Source organism: Bos grunniens, chromosome 1 (genome assembly GCF_055505025.1).
Source record: "Bos grunniens cultivar Pamir isolate PY7600 chromosome 1, Bosgru_T2T1.0, whole genome shotgun sequence".
NCBI classification, from domain to species: domain Eukaryota; kingdom Metazoa; phylum Chordata; class Mammalia; order Artiodactyla; family Bovidae; genus Bos; species Bos grunniens.
In genome coordinates this window covers 19,753,570-19,770,459 of record NC_141165.1, presented here as the reverse complement: position 1 = coordinate 19,770,459, position 16,890 = coordinate 19,753,570, and the positions used below count along the sequence as shown (strand labels likewise).

General features: G+C 40.1%; 1 protein-coding gene across 1 annotated transcript in view; it reads left to right on the top strand.

Moving 5' to 3' along the window:
* The window catches only part of CPNE4 (copine 4), a 687,587-nt gene that overhangs the window by 143,426 nt on the left and 527,271 nt on the right, over positions 1-16,890 (top strand). The window contains exon 2 of the mRNA XM_086350140.1: positions 12,576-12,756. Coding sequence (XP_086206266.1) covers positions 12,577-12,756 — 180 coding nt within the window. The 5' untranslated portion in view covers position 12,576. The remainder of the gene's footprint in view (positions 1-12,575; positions 12,757-16,890) is intronic.

The following is a 16,890-nucleotide window of genomic DNA, read 5'->3' as shown; positions in this document are numbered from 1 at the left end:
GGATTCCCTTCTCTCCACACCCTCTCAAGCATTTATTGTTTGTGGAGTTTTTGATGATGGCCATTCTGACCAATGTGAGGTGATACCTCATTGTAGTTTTTATTTGCATTTCTCTAGTAACTAGTTATGTCGAGCATCTTTTCATATGTCTCTTGTCCACATATATGTCTTCTTTGGAGAAATGTCTATTCAGGTCTTCTGTTCATTTTTTAATTGGGTTGTTTGTTTTGATGATATTAAGCTATGTGTACTGTTTATAAATTTTGGAAATTAATCCATATGATCCTGAAGTCCCACTCATGAGCATATACCTAGAGAAAAAAACATTGTCCTAAAGGATACATGTGCCCCTATGTTCATAGCAGGACTATTTACAATAGCTAAGACATGGAAGCAACCTAAATGTCTATCAAGAGAGGAATGGATAAAGAAGATGTGATACATAAATACAATGGAATATTACACAGCCATTAAAAAGAATTAAATAATGCCATTTACAGAAATACAAAGAGACCTAGGGATTGTCATACTGAATAAAGTAAGTCAGACAGAAAGAGAAATATCATATGATATCGCTTTTAGGCAGAATATTTAAAAAAATGAAACAAATGAATGTATTACAAAACAGAAACAGACTGACAGAGAATGAACTTGTGGTTAATGGGGAAGGTTGGGAGAAAGGGATAACTAGGGAGTTTTGGATCAACAGGTACATACTTCTGTGTTCAAAATAGATAACCAACAAGGACCTACTGTATAGCACAGGTATAGCTCAGTATTCTGAAACAACCTAAATGGGAAAAGAATTAAAAATAAATAAATAAATACATGTATATGTATAAGTGAATCACTCTGCTGTATACTTGAAAGTAACACAACATTGTTCATCAACTCCAATATAATATAAAAAGTTTAAAAAAGAAGTTCTAAGGAGAAGCACACTCCAGTATCTCCCATAAGCTGCTACATCCCCAAACTGTATGAACGGCAGCCACTGTTAATCAACCACACTCTTTCTCCTGCAGTCTGTCTCTGTGCAGCACTGTAAGCATTCACCACTGATCGACTTGCCCTGGAAAATGAGGAAAAACCTATGGACCAAACCAGGACCCATCAAATCCTTATAGTACCTCTGTGTCCAGTCTCACTAAAGAGTGGGAAGTCAATTTCTTTATAAAAGAATCCTGTTTCCATGACTTACTTTGAGGTGAGGTCCTTGACATCACATTCGTGTTGGAAGGTTCTTTTGAGCAGCAGCATTCAGGTTTAGTCTTCAGTAGAAACAAAGGAGAAAAAAGAAAGCTGTGAACAGTAGTTTAATACAGTATGTCAAGGACATGTCAGTTATGGTAGCCACCAGCCACAGGTAGCTATTTAATTTTAAAATGAAATAAAATTAAATATTCATTTCCTCAGATGCACTAACCCCAGTTCAGGTACTCATGGCTGCTGTATTGGACAGTGTAGATAAAGAAAATATCCATCATCACATATTTCTGTGGGGCAGTGCAGAACTAGAGGTTGTGTTTTATACCCTACGAGGTAGTATTTTTTATACTTTGTAATCTACTAACCCCCTTCTTCTTTCCCAAAACACACGATACTGCCCTGTGCTAACTAAGCAAAAGCCTATTAATGCTAGGATGTCATTCAAAGAAGAAGCAAGTCTTAAACGAGGTGCAGGAGCAGAACAAGACCCATCGGTAGATCTATTATGATGCTTTTTCAAGGAAATTTGATTCTGGCTTCTTATACTATCTATAGTGTCTTCTGGTGAACATAAAAATAATGTTGTTCCTCTTTGCTTTTAAACTTAGTGACATATATGAGACTAGAAACACACAATCCATTTTGTGAGTCTCCAGCTTCCTGTTAATATGACATTAGTAGAAGAATCCACCCTGTGATTATATTAGAAAGGAAAATAACTGAACAAAAGAAGAGTGGGATTTGATTTTTCTATTGGCTAAATTTAGTTGCCTGAGAAACAGGAGGAAATTATTTCAGTACCAAAATAATAAAACATCATCTAAATTTGCTTTTTCTCTTTTTTTTCAGGAAGCTATAATTGCCTTTGGTGTGGTGGGAAAAGGAAGGGCTGTTAAAAGGAAGAGACAACCATTCATACAATTTCCTTTAACATTTTGTTCATGTTTCCCTTTTAAAACTTTCTGTCAGCCTTTATAATCATCCAGTTAAATTTGTCTATCTAGTTCTCCTAAAACTGGGTGACATTTGAGTGCTATAAAATTAATATGAATGTGATGCAATGGACATAATTGCTTTCTAGAAAAATCTCGTCTTTATGACTCATTGTCAGAGACACAACTGTGAGCCCAGAAGTTCCTAGAACATTGATATATCTGATTCCTCATGTACATTTAACCAAGAAAGCTCTTTTTCAGGAAATAGAATCTCTGCTGGATTTTTTTCTTTTGGTTTCTTGGTTGTCTCAAATTAGAAAGTCAGGAAATTTCTGAAATAATAATTTACTGCACTAGTGTGATTTGACATGGTACATTTCAAGAAAAACATTCAAATCCACATGTTGTCAATTTTGAATCTTATTCGTTAGCACCATGGCCTTTTGAGGTTCATGTGGTTTTATTTCCAGGTTTGCTGGTGTTGTAGCCCCACCATCTCTAACCTATTGATGAAATCAGGAGGTCACTGAGTTCCCAGACCCCTCAACCTCTTGATGATGCTGTTGTTAAAGAGTTCCAAAATGACTTGGGCTGCCTTGAGAGTAAAGGGAGAAAGTAAAGTGAATTTTTCAAGGCTGTTGGAGCAAAAGGTCATTAATGTACACAGTACACCTTAGAGATTTATTAAAATTGGAACAAGTTTGAAGTTTGCCTTTGCATAATCTAGAAGGAAAAGAATTGTTAAGCTAATTAAGAGTATAAATCATTTTATAAGCAATGATCAGAAACGCAGATTGTGGAGTCCATTAGACCCAGGCTTAATTCCTAACTCTGTCACTTAGCAGCTGTGACTTCACCACCATGAGCCTTATTTTTACATCTACAAAGTGAGGCTGACAATACTTAAGAGATTTTTTCAAGAACCATGTGAAACACTGTGCGGTTTGTTATTAGTGTTAGTGGTTAGGAAAACAAGCTATTTTTAAAAGAGATTTATAGAACATTATAGGCTTCATGAAAACAAAAAGTATAAATGTTTCCAGCTTTTCTCTCTTTTCAGCTCTCATGGGAAGATCCAGTGTTTGTGCAGTGAAAGCAGGAACCAAAGCATGGTTAAAGTTGTGAGAGGAAAGGAACCTAGAGGAAAGATTAGTTTGTAAAGTAAAGAGCTCTCTATGAAGGAAAAATAATAAGGAATCTAAAAGTTTTGAGGACTGAGAGAGAATGGTCCTGGAAGTTGAGGGGATAGCCAGAAAGAGGGAGGAGCATAGCAGTGTGACACTTAGGAAAACCAGATAAGTCAGGAATATTTGAGGAAGTGTTGTGCAGTGTAATTCCCCAGTTGCCACTTTTATTGAGAGTCTTCTTTAAAACATTTTTTTTAATTGAAGTATAGTTGATTTATAATGTTGTCTTAATTTGTACTATATAGTAGATTGATTCCGTTATACATATGTACATTCTTTTTCATATTTTTTCCATTTTGGTTTATCACAGAATATTGAATAGAGTTCCTTGTGCTATGCAGTAGAACCTTGTTGTTTATCCATTCTATATGTAATACTTTGCATCTGCTAATTCCAAACTCGCAATCCATCCCTCCCCCAGTGCCCCCTTGGCAACTACAAGTCTGTTCTCTATCTCTGAGTCTGTTTCTCTTTTGCATATAAGTTAATTTGTGTTGTACTTTAGAGTTCACATACAATTGATACATGTGGTATTTTTCTTTCTCTGTCAGACTTAATTTAGTATGATAATCTCTAGGTCCACCATGTTGCTGAAAATGGCATTTACTCATTCTTTTTTATGGTTGAGTATTATTCCATTATTGTGTGTGTGTGTGTGTGTGTGTGTATCACATCTTCTTCATCCATTTGTCTGCTGCTGGATTTCCACATCTTGACTATTGTTAATGGTGCTGCTATGAACATAAGGATGTATGTATTCTTTGAATTATTGTTTTGTCCAGAAACATGCCAGGAGTGGGATTGCTGGATCATATGGCAGATCTAATTTTTAGTTTTGTGGAGAACCTTCATACTGTTCTGCATAGTGGCTATACCAATTTACATTCCCACCAACAATGTAGTAGTTGTTGTTCATTCACTCAGTCGTGTCCAACTCTTTGCAACCCCATGGATTGCAGCACACCAGGCTTCCCTGTCCTTCACCATCTCCTGGAGCTTGCTCAAACTCATGTCCATTGAGTTGGTGATGGCCATCTAACCATCTCACCCTCTGTCATCCCTTCCTCTTCCTGCCTTCAGTCTTACCCAGGATCAGGATCTTTTCCAGTGAGTCAGCTGTTCACATCAGGTGGCCAGAGTATTGGAGCCTCAGCCTCAGTCCCTCCAATTAATATTCAGGATTTATTTCCTTTAGGATTGACTGGTTTGATCTCCTTGCTATCCAGGGGACTCTCAAGAGTCTTCTCCAACACCACAGTTCAAAAGCATCAATTCTTTGAAACACAGCTTTCTTTATGGTCCAACTCTTACATTCATACCTGACTACTGAAAAAATCATAGCTTTCACACACAGACCTTTGTTGGCCAAATGGTGTCTCTGCTTTTTAATATGCTGTCTAGGTTCGTCATAGCTTTTCTTCCAAGCAGCAAATGTCTTTTAATTTCATGGCTGCAGTTACCATCTGCAGTGATTTTGGAGCCCAAGAAAATAAAGTCTGTCACTGTTCCCACTGCTTACCCATCTATTTGCCATGAAGTGATGGGACTGGATACCATGATCTTAGTTTTTTGAGTATTGAGTTTTAAGCCAACCTTTTCACTCTCCTCTTTCACTTTCATCAAGAGGCTCCTTAATTCCTCTTTACTTTCTATCATAAAGGTGCTGTCATCTGCATATTTGAGGTTATTGATATTTCTCCCAGCTTGACTCCAGTTTGTCTGCATGCAGCCCAGCATTTCTCATGATGTACTCTGCATATAAGTTAAATAAGCAGGGTGAGAGTATGCAGCCTTGACATACTGCTTTCCCAATTTGGAACCAGTCCATTGTTCTATATCTGGTTCTGAAGACATTATGAGGATTAATTCATTTAATTTAGTACAGCTCTACAAGTCAGGAGCTATCATTATTTTCATTCCACAGATGTTAAAACTGAGGTACAGAGGAGTCAATTAACTTAGCCAAAGTCATACACAAGGAGTAGCAGAGCTTGTTTTAGCATCAAATATTCTAATGCTGGATCCATACTCTCGTCCTCTATACCAGAGTTACCCAATTCCCAGGCCATGGACCAGTACCCAGTAACAGTCTGTGGTCTGTTAGGAATCACACCATAAAGCAAGAGGTGAGTAGCACTTTAGAGAGTGAAGCTTCATCTGTATTTACAGCTGCTCCCCATCACTCACATTACTGCCTGAGTTCTGCCTCCTGTCGGATCAGTGGTGCCATTAGATTCTCATAGGAACATAAATTCAAGTGTACTTGAATTATCCTGAAACCATCCCCACCAGGAAAAATTGTCTTTCATGAAACCAGTGCCTGGTACCAAAAAGGTTGGGGACTATTGGCATCTCATACATAAGTGTCTGGTCTTCAGATGAACAACCTCAATGGCAGTTTGCCTTGTTTTATAAATGGTTGGTTTGTACTCAGCAATCTTGCCACTCAAGTGTGGTCCATAGGCAGTGGGATCAGTGACATCTGGGAACAGTCTCAGGCCCCCTACTCCAGACTCTTGAAACAGGAACTATGTCTTAACAAGCTTTCCACGTGACCCATGATCATGCATAGCCTGAGAAGCTGCTCTAGGATATGAATATGTAGTAGATGGGCTGTCTTATTAGTATGCATCATCACGCTTGCCGCCTATGAGTAGAGTTACTGTTAATCTACAAGTAGGTTAAATATGAAATTCAGAAGTTGAGGGAATAATACCTGCTTTCTCCTCAGCTGAGTGAATGATGCCTGGGGCCTTGGATCCACTGCAGCACAGGCACATAGTAGATTCCCCATCATATTTCTTGCACTGCAATGAAAATGTTGTGTGATAGAGACATCCAGCATAGTAGCATTCTGCTGCAACGTTTAAAAAGGCTAGATAATGCCAGGGCAGGCAGAACAGAGATTATGCACTTAATCTTAACACAGCTTTAAGACAAGCTCTGCTCAGCTTGTTCCCCTGTGAACTGGAGCTGATTCTCTTCTCTCTTGGGCTCTTTATTGTCTTGGTGCTGTTTGCAACTCATTCAGAAACTAATTAAGTTTCAGTATCAGTTTGTCCTGTTAAAAGAGTGTATATATGCTGAAGAGGTGTTTTTTTTTTTTTTAATAAGTTTTCTAAGTGAAAGGACAATTATAATTTGCTTCTAAAATTAGCCAAAAGTCAGCTTTCATCAAAATAATTCTCAGCACACATTAGTCTCTGTAAAACCAGAGTATTGTAAAGAAGGCAACAAATGGATTTACATAGGCCATGGAAAATGTATTGATAATCTGGCCATATTAATCCTGTCCTCTAACAGAGTGTGAAATTACTTGTTTACTCCACTTATCTGGGGCTGGAGGTAGCTGATCACTGGTTGACAGAGCTGTATTTTGTGATCACCTTTCAACCATGAGCTTCAGCTGGGCCAAGGCCAAACAGTCTGACTTCACTGGCCTGCATACCACCTCCAAAGTCAAGGTCAGGACTCCTGCTACCTCTGGGCAGCCAGAGGAACTCATGATCTCCAATATGTCCATCTAGGTATGGCTTTCACTTGTGCATGGGTATGTCCTATATCCCATCCCCCGAAAGTGAGGGTCTATAGTGGTTTCATCATCAGTGTAGAAATATTATCAAGGTGAACACTATTAGGGATATAATAAAGTATAAGAAGTAGTCCCTGACCTAAAGTAGACTAACCACTGTGGTCAAATGGACCCTGCTGATACTCTTCCCAGTTTCCTTTTATCAAGGTAGTGCATGTATCCTCCAGTGCCCAGTAGATGTGAGTGTTGGCTGCTAATGGCTCACAGCTGCCCTTCTTCTAGAGACTTGACGCATTGCTCTCACCTCATGGGTAGCTGGAACCAAATCTGAGGGGTTATGGTTCCCCAACTCTAGCATAACTGTAAGCCTGAAGGAGCCAAAGAAAGAACCTGTATTCCCAAAGCACTGTGAGAGCCTTGGAAATGGAGTTGCCCTACAAGACTGGGTCATGTCGGGATTTGGCTCACATTTCTGGTGGCTAGACATCCCACAATCAGAGTGCCATCATGGTTAGATGACAGCTCTTTTCCCACTGTGTTTTCATGTGGCAGAAGGGCCTGGGGAGTTCTGTGGGTCTTTTTTATAAGAGTACTAATGTCATTCATGAGGGTTCCACCCTCTTGAGGCTCCACCTTCTAATCTCATCACCTTCAGGGATTAGGATTTCAACCTTGGAATTTGGGGGTGGGGCACATTCAGTCCATAGCAACAGGAAGCTAGCCAACAGTGGTCTGTTATTCAGTGGAGATCAGTCTCTTAGGTCCCTGAACAAAAGAAGAAGGGGGAAATCAATGAGAAAAGCAGAAATAAATAATGACCTTATACAGCCTTAGACAGTCATAAGTTTTCTTTTCTCCTCCAGTTCAACCATTGTATTGGCACTAGATTGATTTTTCTTGAATGATTATTTCATCATCTATTTTCCAAGCTCTAAATCCTCCAAATCTTTGCCATTGTCTAAAAGAATGATTCATTAAAAAAGTTTTGGATCATATACCCAATTGGTTAAAAGAAAGTCTCTAAACATGTGCCTCCTGTTCATTTTTTATTCACTTATCAACAATTTAAATTTACTACCAACTAAAGGCTATGGTTTTCCCAGTGGTCATGTATGGATGTGAGAGTTGGACTGTGAAGAAAGCTGAGCACCAAAGAATTGATGCTTTTGAACTGTGGTGTTGGAGAAGACTCTTGAGAGTCCCTTGGACTGCAAGGAGATCCAACCAGTCCATCCTAAAGGAGATCAGCCCTGGATGTTCTTTGGAAGGAATGATGCTAAAGCTGAAACTCCAGTACTTTGGCCACCTCATGCGAAGAGTTGACTCATTGGAAAAGACTCTGATGCTGGGAGGGATTGGGGGCAGGAGGAGAAGGGGACGACAGAGGATGAGATGGCTAGATGGCATCATCGACTTGATGAATGTGAGTTTGAGTGAACTCCGGGAGTTGGTGATGGACAGGGAGGCCTGACGTGCTGCGATTCATGGGGTTGCAAAGAGTTGGACACGACTGAGTGACTGAACTGAACTGAACTGAATGGCTCAGAATACTATAGAATACTACATACACTTAAGGCTTAGGATGTCATTCATGGTTATGGCATGAAAGAAGCTTTCCTAATAGTTTTAAATTATTTTAGACAGCTTTTGGCCTATGTGATCAAATTGTCACATGTTTTACTATCTGCCTTCAAAACATGTGAGAGTTATCAGCTAATCAATGTATATGAATCTCCCAACTACTGATTTGAGAGGCAGCTCTGTGCTCTTAGGTGGAAAGTGTAATACCCAGACTGTGGGCTGAAAAGACAGAATGAATTTAAGGGGTCAAGTAGAAGCTTGAGCCTAGAGTAATAGCAGAAAATCTGAGAAAGTTCCAGTTGGCAGTGGGAGAATGAGTGATTTAATCTTGAGAGCAGTCAAATTACAATAATAATAGCTCTACTTTTGGAGCATCTACTGTATACTTGGGCTTCCCTGATAGCTGACTTGGTAAAGAATCTGCCTGTGATGCAGGAGACCCCTGTTTGATTCCTGGGTTGGAAAGATCTGCTGGAGAAGGGATAGGCTATCCACCCCAGTATTCTTGGGCTTCCCTCGTGGCTCAGCTGGCAAAGAATCTGTCTGCAATGGGGGAGACTTGGGTTCGACCCATGGGGTTGGGAAGATCCCCTGGAGAAGGGGAAGACTACCCACTCCAGTATTCTGGCCTAAAGAATTCCATGGACTACATTCCATGGGGTCGCAAAGAGTTGGACACGACTGAGCGACTTTCACTGTATACTTGGCATTGTGCTAATCACTTTACATGTATTATTTAATCTGCCCTTCATATCGGCTTCAAGGTAGGTATCACCACAAGAGAGGTTAAGATCCTGTTCAAGTTTACATAGTGAGTGAAGGAGCCAGGATTTGACCCTGGAAGGAACTATGTGTCTTGACAGTCTTTTTTCCATCACATCCCATAATTGAGATGCAGCCTTAGAGTAGGTGTCCCATTCTATAACCACACTTGTTTTATACAGAAAGGACTCCTGGATGAAAGGAGCCAGACTGAAAAGGTTCCCATCTTTGTGACATTTTGGAAAAGGCAAAACTGTGGAGACAGTAAAAAGAATCAGTGGTTTCCAGGAGTTAGGAGGTATGAATAAGTAGAGCACAGAGGATTGTTAGGGTGGCGAAACTACTCGGTGTGGTACTATAATGGGTGTACACATTATTATACATTTGTCCAAACTCATGGAACATGCAACCCCAAGAATTAACCCTGATGTGAACTGTGGACTTTGGGTGACTATGGTGTGTCAATGGAGGTTCACTGATTGTAACAAACATCAGTCCAGTTCAGTCGCTCAGTTGTGTCCGACTCTGTGACCCCATGAACCACAGCATGCCAGGCCTCCTTGTCCATCACCAATACCAACATAATGGAGATGAAAAGGTGGCATATAGGATATCCCTGAACCTTCCTCTCAATTTTGCTATGAACCTAAAACAGCTCTAAAAAAAGCAGTGTTTAAGAAAAAGCAGTGGTGGGGGGAGGTATGGAGGGGATGGACATGGCTATAAGTCTATATGGATAGGGCCAGTTAGAAAGAGGCAGCAGTGCCTCCCAGAGATAGAAGAGGCCACTCAGAACTCAGCAGAGCAGTGTGGATCCAAGGAGCCAATTAATGCTTTGTGAAAGCAGAATTCATGAAGGATAAGCTGTCCTTATCAAAAGGTTGATAGTTAAAATTTTTTTTCCAATATTGTCTGATACAAAGCCATCCTCATACTTGTCTATTTTTCCTCTCTGTCCCTTTTTATAAATCAAAGTTCATATATTCTCTGCCTTCTATGTTGCTCTAATAATTGGTCTGCTCACTGTCTGTAAAAATAGAGGAACCATCATTTACTAAGCTGTGCATTTATGATTTATGCATTTTCTACATATGAATAAAATGTATTTAAAAATAGAATGATTCTGTATGGAAGTTGAAATAAGTCAAGGATATTGTCGTATTCACTGTTGCTTGGTAGATTCAAACAATTCTTCAGTCAACCATTTTACATATGATAAATAATAGTGTGGGCGAAGAGATAGAAAACTGGCATTCCAGTCTTAGCTCTGCTGTTAGAATAACTGTGTGACATAGTCAAGGTACCCAGTCCCTTCTGAGCTTGGATTTCTTCGTATGTAAAAAGCGAATGTCCCAAATTCCCTATTGATTTTCTTTGTGATAGAGGATAGAGCAGCTCTCACCCTCAAACTAATCCCATAGCACATATTGAAACAGAATCCCAACTCTTCCCAACTGCAAACTCCCCTTACCTGATATTTTAGAGCAGAAATTGGGAAACATTTCTGATTGGGAGGGCCAGGGAGTAGGTATTTCAGGCTTTGCAGGCCATGCAGCCTCTGTTGAAAGTACTCTGAGCTGCCATCTATTAAGGTATCCGCATATACTATGTAAATGCATGACAAGGCCTGTGTTCCAACAAAACTTAATGTATCAAAGCAGGTGGCAAGACAGATTGGGCACCATAGTTTGCCCATTTCAGTTCTAGGACATAACTTTTTGGGATTCAGTTCAACTTCCCTTCAGCATATATGGGAAAAACCATCTGTTCACAATAATTAAATAAAATAGGGGACTCGAGACTTGGAGGGCTTCCCTGGTAGCTCAGCTGTTAAAGAGTCTGCCTACAATGCAGGAGACCCCAGTTTGATTCCTGGGTCAGGAGCATCTGGAAAAGGGATAGGCTACCTACTCTAGCATTCTTTAGCTTCCCTAATGGCTTAGATGGTAAATAATCTGTCTGCAATGCAGGAGACCTGAGTTTGATCCCTGGATTGGAAAGATCCCCTGGAGGAGGGCATGGCTATCCACTCCAGTATTGTTGCCTGGAGAATCCCCATGGGTAGAGGAGCCTGGCAGGTACAGTTCATGGGGTCACAAGGACTTGGACACGACTGAGCAACTAAGCTCAGCACAGCAAAAAGACTTGGAATGTACAAGGGAGGGAGAGTAGAGAGCCTTATGATGCAAGATTGGGAGAGAAAATTCCAGTGATATCTGCTATGAACGAGAGGCATTGTCACATTGGAAAAATTGGCTTTGGCATGGAGCTAGCTGCTAAGTTTGGAGAGACCAGCTGGTGTATGTGTGTATGTGTACAGGTGTGTGTGTGTACAGGTATGTGTGTGCAGGTGTGTGGGTACATGTATGTGTAAGAGGTTACAGTGTACTCAAGACTATTGTAGTACCAGATACCAAGGGGATTCACTGAACATTTGTGAAAAAGGGAAGGAAGAGGGATGGATTATCCTTATTTATAGATGAAGAAATTCCACTGTGGGACTCCAGCGTAGTTTCTCATAAGGAATCTACAGGGAAGCAGAATTTCATAGGAAGGATATTGATTTCACCCTGGAGAGAATCTGTCAACGTCTGTACAGGCCCAGCCCTTCTCAGAAGAGGAGAGTATTGCTGGGCTCAGAGTTGCCTGTAATCCTGAGCTGCGGTCATGCAAAGTGTCAGTGAAAGGTGACCATATGAAGACAGGAAGGGGGGCTGCAGTTATTACTTGTGGCAGCTGTTTCCATGGGTTAGGCTTTATGCTGTCCCTAAATGGTCACAGTCGCATTTCTGACATGGCAGCAGGAGCAAGGAAGGGAAATGGACTTATGAAAATGGACTTGTGCATTTGAATCAGGAGATCAGATGCTGAGTCTCTCTTGGACTTGGTTTGCTGAAAACATCTTGGAAAGGAGGCCAGAGTTTGGAGAAGGGAAAATTGTCCTTCTCTGTGCCATCACACAGAAGCTGGATTTGGGGGAAATCTTAACATCTTGGAATGTGGTTAAATTGATGAACTAGCGACTATGTAAAATTTCACACAAGCCATGCTCTTACTAGAGAGCTGATTAAGGTTTTCAGTCTGCTGCACTAATTCATTAATATAATTTCATAGACTAAAAATTTTACTATGCAAATCTATGCAAATCATATAAGAAAATAGTGTTCTTAGCCAAGTGCATTAGCACCTATTTCTTTGGTTTTGTTTGTTTGTTTCACTGGAACTCTGGCCCTGCTAGATAAGTAATATATTCAGTACTCAAAAGTGTGTGTTTAACATTTTCCTGAAGGGTGATTGAGAGATTTTCTCTTTTGACAAATACTGTAGTGATTGGCATGTCTTTTTTCCTCTTTTTCTTGCCTAAAACAGAATGAAGAAGATGAGCAACATTTATGAGTCAGCTGCCAATACACTGGGAATCTTTAACAGCCCCTGCCTGACCAAAGTTGAACTACGTGTGGCATGCAAAGGCATTTCCGACAGAGATGCCCTTTCCAAACCAGACCCCTGTGTCATCCTCAAGATGCAGTCCCACGGGCAGTGGTTCGAGGTAGGCATGTCCAGTGAAATGGAGAGAAGCATGGCAGGAGGAGAGATTCGAAAATGTTTTGGCATTTCCTGTCTTTAGGTGGTTTATATTGGTGAGGCAGAAAATTCTAGAAGTGGATATGATCACATTTCTGCTTGTATCATGATTTTTAAAATTTATTTATATATTTAAATTAAAAATTTTATATTATAGTTGATTAACAATGTTGTGTTAGTTTCAGGTGTAGAGCAAAGTGATTCAGTTATACGTATCTATTCTTTTTCAAATTAGTTTCCCATTTATATTATTACAAAATATTGAGCGGAGGTCCTTGTGCTGTGCAGTAGGTCCTTGTTGATTATCTGTTTTATATATAGCAGTGTGTATATGTTAATCCCCAAATCCCAGTCTATCCCTCCCCTCCATTCTTCCCCCTCTGCTAACCAAAAATTCATTCTCTAAGTCTGTGAGTCTGTTTCTGTTCTATAAATAAGTTCATTTATATAATTTTTTAAGATTCCACATATAAGCACTATCATATGATATTTGTCATTTGGTATCTGAATTTCTTCACTTAGTATATAATCTCTAGGTCCATCCATGTTGCTAAAAATGGTGATATTCCTTTCTTCTTATGGCTGAGTAGTGTTCCACTGTGTGTATGTACCGTATCTTCTTTAGCCATTCATCTGTCAATGGACATTTAGGTTGCTTCCATGTCATGATGTTTTAATACTGTGGATATTTTGACATTTACCATTAATTTGTGTGCTGATTGTGGATATAGTATCTCCTGGGGATGGGCAGCAGGGACTGCTTTACTGAGGCCACATCACACACTTATTTTGGGGTAATAAACTTAATATTAGCTAAACTTTATTGGGTGCTTATTAAGTATCAGGCACTGTTCTAAGTGCTTTATGTAAAGCAACTAATTTCATCTGTACAATAATCCTATGAGGAAACAGAAAGATTAAGGATTTGCCCAGGATCATCCAGTTTATAAGTGGAATAGCTAATATTTCCCAGTCAAGCTCCAGGGCCTGAGCTCTTTATTGCTATTTTATACTTAGAGTGCCCATTGGTGTGGCCTTTGGTATTTTGTGTGGCAATACAGCATGTTGAATTCTGCAGTTGGGTTTTGTTGGTTTATTTAAAATTGAAACAAATTGGACAAGGACTGGTTTTTAAGTTTGTGGGGGGCGGGTGCAGTTGATATTTTTTTCTTTGTTCTAGGTACCTGGTTCAGTTCAGTTTAGTCGCTCAGTCATGTCCAACTCTTTGTGACCCCATGGACTGCAGCACGCCAGGCTTCCCTGTCCAGTCCAAGGACTCTCAAGAGTCTTCTCCAACACCACAGTTCAAAAGCATCAATTCTTCAGTGCTCAGCTTTCTTTATGGTCTAACTGTCACTTCCATACCTGGCTACTCTTAACAATGTTTTAAAAAGATCTGATCTCAGGTGAAATGTGAGATAGGGAGGAATAGGGGATGCAGCTGTGGAAGAAATTATTATCGTCTCTAAGGGAATGAGATGCCCAGCAGAATTTGGAGGAGGGTTTTGGATCCACGCTGAGTAGAGCAAGTGTACACAAATACCTTGCTTGGATCCCTCAGGACAGACTTCAGTCCTCTTTCTATGTGTTTGCATGGAGCTGACCGGTGCTTCTTTTGGGGCCATTGTCTTCACTGAACAGTAAGAAAAAGGTTCAGAAGATCTCATAGGTAGTATGTTTCCTTACTTGTACATATGTGAAAAAAGGTACTTCTGTGAAAGGATAGTTTGATAGAAGTTGGTGATAAAAGTTGGTGAGCTGATGAAATGTAGGTGAGAAGGCAACAACACACAAGGAAATCAATGACAGATGGCAGATTGGGGATCTTCCTTTAACCTCCATCTTATCCAGGGCTTATATTTTAAATATAAAATAGCATTCACAGGAATCTTAATGTGTAATGTCTCTTTTTCCCTTCTAAATATTCTCCCTGACTTTGTTGGTGGACTTCCCTGTCTTATTTTTTGTTTAACAAAACTAAGTGGAAAACCTACACTAGGAAAAAGAGACTTGTGGAAAAATAGAGGAAAAGACTTCATCTCCTAAAACTCCCTTTACATCATTTGTTTATTTGTGTATATTCTTTTCAGTCTTTTCCTTCTGGCATTCATATTCTTACACGATATTTATGATGCACATAAATTTTCTTTTGTGATTTTATTACATAGCAGAATGTTTTTTGCATATTGCTATAATATTCATAATTTTAATTTTAAGCCTGCATTATATCCCATCAAGTAGATTTATTTAATCATTTTCCTATTTTTTTCACTTTTAATTGTTTTCAAAATTACCCTACTTTAAATAATGCTGCAGGATCCGTCTTTGATATAAGGCCTTCCCCTTCCTTTTGGATTAGTTCCTATGAGAGATTCTGTCAGAGTGGAACTAGTGGAACAGGATAGGACACTTTTGGGGCTTTTGATGCATTTGCCAAATTGCTTTTGCAAAGCGTTTTTCTACAGAGTTACTTGAAGTGTGTTTGCACACAGCTACCAGCTTGCAAACATTTTGTTACCAGTGCACAGTGAAATCAGAAAGTTGTGCCACACTGTAAGGTAATTCACTGCTTCTTTCATCTCTAAAGTCTTTTTAAAAATAGTGTCAGCAGAGCTTCCAGCATCCTTAGTGACATGACTGAGTTATATTTTGGAACTTTTGAGAAGCACTTCTCTAATAAATATTAGTCTTAAGAGTGTACATTTAGGGTATAGTTGGGAAAACAGAGCCCACACAAAGTAACTAATAGAAGAGATTTAATACAAATAACTAGTAAGAAAAACATTGGAAATGTTGAGAAACTAAGTAAGCACTGTGTGAAAACCCAGAGATTAACAATAGGGAGGTGCTGGTTGATTTAGGGTAGAGCAGTGATGTGCTGAAGCTAGCTTATAGAGGTTTGTGAGTCAATTGTTAAATCCAGGAATTTTGCAAGCCTGAGTGTAAGTATTTACACCATGCTGCTGCTGCTGCTGCTAAGTCACTTCAGTCGTGTCCGACTCTGTGCAACCCCACAGACGGCAGCCCACTAGGCTCCTCTGTCCCTGGGATTCTCCAGGCAAGAATACTGGAGTGGGTTGCCATTTCCTTCTCCAATGCATAAAAGTGAAAAGTGAAAGTGAAGTTGTTCAGTCGTGCCCGACTCTTAGCGACCCCATGGACTGCAGCCTACCAGGCTCCTCCATCCATGGGATTTTCCAGGCAAGAGTACTGGAATGGGGTGCCATTGCCTTCTCCGACTTACACCACAGATACTGGCAAACATTTCAAATCAGAACTTTACTTCCTATCAAGAGAACCAGTTGTTGAGCATTTACTGGGGCATACCACTGGGATAGAGGGACAGATGTTAGTACCAGCTGGACCACCCAGCAGAAGCTGGATTTGTGGAAGGAGGGCCTATCTAATGGGAGCCAGAAAGGTAGAGGAGATGCAGGTAGTGCTGGAAACATTGCCAGAAAAGGATATGAGGAAGGAGTGGCATCCCAGGTCTCGCATCTATGTCTTCCAGTGACCACACCCCTGGTGGAAGCTGGTTGCCAAGGTTGCAGGAAGAGTCTGGAACACAGTTGAAAATACCGAGGTAACTGACCAGCCAGGAGAAATATCAATAACCTCAGATATGCAGATGACACCACCCTTATGGCAGAAAGTGAAGAAGAATCTAAAGAGCCTCTTGATGAAAGTGAAAGAGGAGAGTGAAAAAGTTGGCTTAAAGCTCAACATTCAGAAAGCTAAGATCATGGCATCCAGTCCCATCACTTCATGGCAAATAGATGGGAAAACAGTGGAAACAGTGGCAGACTGTTTTTTGGAGCTCTAAAATCACTGCAGATGGTGATTGCAGCCATGAAACAAAAAGACGCTTACTCTTTGGAAGAAAGGTTATGACCAACCTAGACGGCGTATTGAAAAGCAGAGATATTACTTTGCCAACAATGGTCCATCTAGTCAAGGCTATGGTTTTTCCAGTGGTCATGTATGGATGTGAGAATTGGACTGTGAAGAAAGCTGAACGCCAAAGAATTGATGCTTTTGAACTGTGGTGTTGGAGAAGACTCTTGAGAGTCCTTTGGACTGCAAGGAGATCCAACCAGTC